The following is a 6,196-nucleotide window of genomic DNA, read 5'->3' on the forward strand; positions in this document are numbered from 1 at the left end:
CATTTTTGAAGCTAGTATCATTCTGATACCAAAACTAGGCAGAGATACATCAAGGAAACAAAATTTTAGACCAATATCTCTGATGAACATAGATGCAAAAAATTTTCAATAAAATTCTGGCAATCCCATACAAAAACATATTTAAAAAATAGTGCACCATGATCAAGTGGGGTTCATTCCAGGAATGCAAGATTGATTCAACATATAGAAATCAATAAATTAATTAGTCACACTAATAGACTTAAAGACAAGAATCATATGATTATATCAATTGATGCAGAGAAAGCATTTGACAAAATACAGCACCCTTTTATGTTCAAAACACTAGAAAAACTAGGGATAGTAGGAATATACCTCAACATTGTAAAAGCTATCTATGCTAAACCCAAGGCTAACATTATTCTAAATGGAGAAAAATTGGAAGCATTTCCTCTAGAAATTGGAACAAGACAGGGATGCCCTCTTTCACCACTTCTATTCAACATAGTCCTTGAGACTCTAGCCAGAGAAATTAGACAGATGAAAGAAATTAAAGTGATATGAATAGGGAAAGAAGAACTCAAGCTATCATTATTTGCTGATGACATGATTCTATCCTTAGGGGATCCAAAAAACTCCACTAGAAAACTAGAATTAATAAATCAATTTGGCAAAGTAGCAGGATATAAAATCAATACCCATAAATTCAGTGCATTCCTATACATCAGTGATGAATCCTCTGAAAGAGAAATTAGGAAAACTACCCCATTCATGATAGCGTCAGATCTCCTTGAATAGTCATAGAACTAAATAGCAGCGAGTGCTTGAAGTAAAACTAGAACATTGATAGTGGCAGTAGAACAGAGAGATGTTCAGGAGAGAGAATCATCTAGGCTAGAAAACTAGCTGTCAGGGGCTGGGAGTGTGACTAGTGGTAGAATACTTGCCTAGCACATGTGAGACACTAGGTTTAATACTCAGCACTGCATAAAAAAATAAATAAAATAAAGGTAACTAACTAAAAATATTTTTTTAAAAAGAAAACTGTGGGCTGTGAGAGAAGTTGACAGTGATGTTTCAGTTTCCAGAAACTGGAAGTATGTATAAAGATGGAGCAAAATTTTTAAGGGGTATTTTTTCCTTCTGCTGGTAAGAGTTCAGTAGTTCCTTCTATTTACATGAATTTTATCCTAATATAGTACTCTGAAACTCAGTTTGGTGTGTGGTATTATGATCAAACAAATGATTCTTTTCCTAGACCCACCAAACTTGACCCTTGACAAATGTTTTGTGGACTTCTATAGCCCATGTTTTCTTGACCCTTCTCAATTCATAGTAAACTACCATTAAGGACCTCTAATAGGCAAATCTCATATACTTTATGTGTTCTTCTTTTCAGGGTAGTAGACCATTCTGAAGAAAACCTGATGAATTCAAAAAACTTGGGGGTGGTATTTGGACCATGTCTCATGAGGCCAAGACCTGCAACCGCTCCTGTTACTATCTCCTCCTCCCTTGCTGCATATGCCAATCAGGCCCTGTTGGTAGAGTTCCTCATTACCAACTCACAGATGATCTTCGATGAGTTCCTAGAGTCACAAAACGTTACATGTAGTACAGGTGTTATTGCACCTCTGGTGGATAAAAGCTGTCCTTCCAAACCCGTGATATCACCAGAACATTCCACAAAGTCACAATATTTTTCTTCAAAGGAAGTGAGTTTTGATTATTATAGAATTACATTAGAACTTTGTGATGTTTATGTTAATAACTTAACAGTCTTTGAACTGTTTATTTTGAGGTGTATTTTGCTTTTTCAGTTTAAATTTTTTTTGCATTAATAGGATATACACACTGCAGATAGTGAAAGTGAAAATTTTGAATCAGCTACATCATTTGAGGAATCAGAATGGAAGCAAAATGCATTAGAAATATGTGATGCATATCTCATTGGTGAGTGGTCATGTGACATATGTTTACATATTTTCAAACTTTGCAAATAAGTCTCGATTAAAAACCAAGGTGAATGAAGTTGAGGGAAGTTCAAACTTCAAGGTTTTATTAGTTAACTTTGCTAGCCATTGAGAAAGTTTAATGAATGTCATTTAAATTAATATCATTTTTTGTTTCTTTCTTGTAAGGAGATATCTTGGAATTCATTTTTTGTTCTCCTTCTGAGATTTGTTTAAAGTCAAGGAAGAAACAAAGTGGACTCCTGAAACTAAAAAAAAAATAGACTCCTAAAGTTTTTTGATGTCCCTTTACCTGTGGCCGACCTTTAGCACATTAAGCACACATGTCTTCCAATTTCTTGGCCGAAGTCCTTTTGTTCATTTTTTTTTTTGTTAATTTTATTTCAGTGAATGGTTTCTGTTAAGGTGATCAAAAAGCTTCCATTTGTTACTGCTTTACTGGAGCTAAATTCCAATTTTTTCAAAATATAGCCATATATGTTAAATTTGATGTCTAAAATTAATTAAATATCAATGAATGTAGCCTGACAAAGTCTGAAAACAAAGGGAGTCAATTATCTATCTGCTAAGAAAAGCACTGGTCTCATTGATTCCATTTATCTGATTTGATCTTTTTAGCACTTCTGTGCTATGAACCTTGGCCTCATTTAAGCCATAGCTAACAGTCTGAGGAAGGTAAATAATGCCAAGGGTCATGTCCCTAAATTATTATTGATTCAGGATTTGAACCTCATCCTGTCTCATTCCTAAATGTAACCTTATTTCACTGTCCAAGGAAATTGGAATCCCAAGTAGGTATAGTAATAACAATAAATAGTGTTTAAATATTGTCAAGTTTTCGTTACATACCAGGTAATTCTAAGCCTTTTCTTTATTAAGACCACATACCAACATAGCTTCATATAGGAGTCTGCCATGACAGAGGAAGGCAGGAAGGGCTATTGCAATGGACTGGCCCAGGGCAGAACTGGAGCAGGAGCTGAGCCAGCACCCAAGCAGCTGGCTGCAGAGCCTGCACTCTTCATGATGCTAGAAGTTCTGCAGGACTGTAACTATGGTCTGGTGTTTACCATCCAACCACAATGGCTCAGCTCCCTTCTATCAATGGGGAGAAGGGCCCAGGAAAGCAAATCACATGAGTGCTGCCTGGGAACCAGGGAAGAGAGGCCAGCTGCTTCAGGCGAAGAAGGAGGTCAGATGAGATGATGACCTGCAAGTGATTCTGGTGTGCATCTGTCTGCAAACCACTGCCCAAGGATGTGGGAGAAGGACCAGGTGGCAGGCATGAGGAATGTGGGCTATGAACAGGGCCATTGGAAAGCCGTCAGACCACTGGCAAGGCACACAGTTTGTCTGATGTTTCTCAGCAGGGAGAGGAGGATCTTGGCCAGAGGGCTGCACCTTTTTAGCAACAGGAGCTTCTGGGGTACATGCAGCAAAGACAGAGTGTGAGATGCTAGGGTTCTAGGTGAGAAAACAGGGACCTTGGGACCAGACTAGAGGAGAAAGAGAAGGAAGTAAATCTGGAGTCACCAGAACCAGTAGCAGAATGGCAATTTTGACAGCTCTTCAACCTTCCTTTGACCAGAGGATGTTGCCATGTATTAATGGATCAGCTGGGAGAGCATCCAAGTCCTCTCTGGTGTGTTGCCCTCAGTATGGACAGAATGTAGCTGGAAAGCAGATGAAGTGAGAAGGCAAAGTTCTTGGGATTCAGGACATGGCTTTTATTGGTCTATAGAATAGTGTTACTGTTCTGCGGTTACCAGTGTCTCCCTGTTGAAATCAGCACAGTCTTAACCCAGAAAATATTCATTCATAGGTAATATATTAAAACAAGTTACTTCAGGAAGAGTTAATTTTTTTGTTATTGTTTTATTTAACCAACACATGATGTGCTTTGTGGTTATTTATTGTATTGATTTAGATAATTTTTAAAAAGTAATGCTTTAATTCAAAATGTACCTTTAATGCTGTGTGAATTTGTAATTCCTCTGCATCGATGACTGAGAATATCATGTTGGGAAAAATATATAAGACTGTGTTGTTTTGAGAGAGTGACCATTTATAACTAACCACACTTCGTTACTAACCAAGCTCCATGAAGTTAAAAAAAAAAATCTTTCTTTTTCAGATAACAAAGAACTTGAATCATTATCCCGAAAGATGGACGATATGTGTAAAACCACTGAACCACTTAGTTTGAAATCTGATGTGGCAACGAACGACATACAGAGGCATACACCAACCACCAAGATTGGACATGCAATTTTGTCTGTAGATAGGTTCCATCTTGCAAGCTATCCTAGTGAGAGAAACATCAGAAATGTGGGAAATGTAAATTCAGACAAGTTTTGCAAGAATCTTGCTTTTGAAGGACTTAATAGCAAAGATACCCCTACTACTGTTTGTTCCAAATTTTATGGCTTTGATCAGCAGTTTCCACAAAAAACTCAGGGACAACAATGTGAACAAAATAACTTAACTGGCAGGAGTGCAGTGATTGTGCCTAGTGCACTCCAGGAAAAAATGACAGTGAGCATCAGAGTTAGTGGTGACCATTCCATTGGTGCCACAAAGCCCAACATGCCAGCCAGATCAGCAAGAGAAGCATCAGAAAGACGGTCCTCTCATTCTTACCATCTTGCTCCTGCAAGAGCAGCAAGAACACTGCAGCCCCATCACTGGACAACATTTTACAAACCTCGTACCCCGACCAGCAAAGTCAGGGGGACTGAGGAGAGACCAGCTTCACCTTCAGCAGCAGTGCCTCCTAGCACAGCTCTTACTCCCCTGAGTCATGTGGAGAAATCCCTTCCAGAGGCAGACAGCACATCAGCTTATGCTTTGAAGCCAGCTCCTGAGCCTAAAGAGCACTCTGAAGAGCATGGCTGGCCTGATGTGAATCCAATGTGCCAAGGACTCAGGCTAAAACAAAAGGAAGAGTTACAAGACCTTGAAGTTGAAATCCCACAGTTTGTGTAGGTTGTCAAAATTCAGTTTTTCTTTTTCTTGTTTCGTTTTTATGTATTGTGTTTATTTTTTGAAAGAACGTTTTGACAGAACCCCTTTCGTATAGGATTGCCAAAGTGTATATTTTGCCTTTTGGCCTTGTATCGTGTTTGCTAGTCATATAGAATGGTAGTGTTTTAGTCATATAGAATGATAGTGCCTCACTGGTATTATCTTTAAATTCTGTGTTTTTGAAGTTTTGTATAAAATAAGTATTGTGATTTTAAAATTTCAAATGATTTTCCCTATAAAATCATCCACTTAAATGCATCCCTTATATATGAATTTGTTCTCAACAAATAGGTGTGGTAGGGGATAACCAGCTTTATTATGGACTGAAACTAAGTGCTTATTTATAAAATGTTTCTGAATGCAAGTGCCTGAAAAATCTTTATAGGGTTTCCCATACAATATTATAGTGAATCTTTGACCACTTTTGTTACAGCTTACACACATACATATGGTATGTATGTAAGCTTTTATTTTTCAATTGGCAATTAACTTTATATAAAATTAATTACATAATGGCCCAAAAGCTTGCTAATCTGTATCTAATTGCATTCTAATTGTCAGTTTTTAGATGTGGTAGTCAATTAAATTATAGAAATAAAATGTACTTAAATACCAAAAAGTTTGGAACTGTCATAAACTAAAAGTTTATACAGATGAAGTTAAGGGGTAAAACACCATCAAATATATCAAAACCATATAAAGCCAAATAAGATATAACTAAAGTATATAATTTAAATTATAGTATATTTATATAAAATATTATATATTATATTAATATACTATTATATAATTCAATTTAAATTATATGTAATTATATAATTCATATAATATATTATATACTATGTTAATATAAATTATAGTAATATAAATAACATAATATAATAATTATTATTATCACAAGTAATGTAGATTATTATAATTTATATTATTATGATAATATAAATTATAATGTCATATAATAGAATATAATTTAAATTATATAGTTATATCTTATTAGGTTTTAGATAGTTTTAATACATTTGATAGTTTTTTACCTCTTAGTTTCATCTGTATAAATTTTTATTTTATGACATTTTCAAACTTTTTGGTATTTTCTATAATGGTCTAAACAAATGCCTACTTTATATCCCCAGCAGCTCTCCAAGGTGAACAGCCTCTGGCATGTTGGAACAATGTAGCAGAAGTTGTCAGAAAAGTTACCATGGGGATAACTGGCTTGT

General features: G+C 35.8%; 1 protein-coding gene across 1 annotated transcript in view; it reads left to right on the forward strand.

Annotated features, from left to right (window-relative positions):
- The window catches only part of LOC308657319 (rho GTPase-activating protein 29-like), a gene marked incomplete at its 3' end in the record, with an annotated part of 85,903 nt that extends 80,966 nt beyond the window's left edge, over window positions 1–4,937 (forward strand). The window contains exons 21-23 of the mRNA XM_081308883.1: window positions 1,379–1,694; window positions 1,824–1,932; window positions 4,087–4,937. Coding sequence (XP_081165009.1) covers window positions 1,379–1,694; window positions 1,824–1,932; window positions 4,087–4,937 — 1,276 coding nt within the window. The remainder of the gene's footprint in view (window positions 1–1,378; window positions 1,695–1,823; window positions 1,933–4,086) is intronic.
- Window positions 4,938–6,196: the final 1,259 nt, after the last annotated feature.

The sequence above is a fragment of the Spermophilus citellus genome (genome assembly GCF_964194105.1).
Source record: "Spermophilus citellus genome assembly, chromosome: 9".
NCBI classification, from domain to species: Eukaryota; Metazoa; Chordata; class Mammalia; order Rodentia; family Sciuridae; genus Spermophilus; species Spermophilus citellus.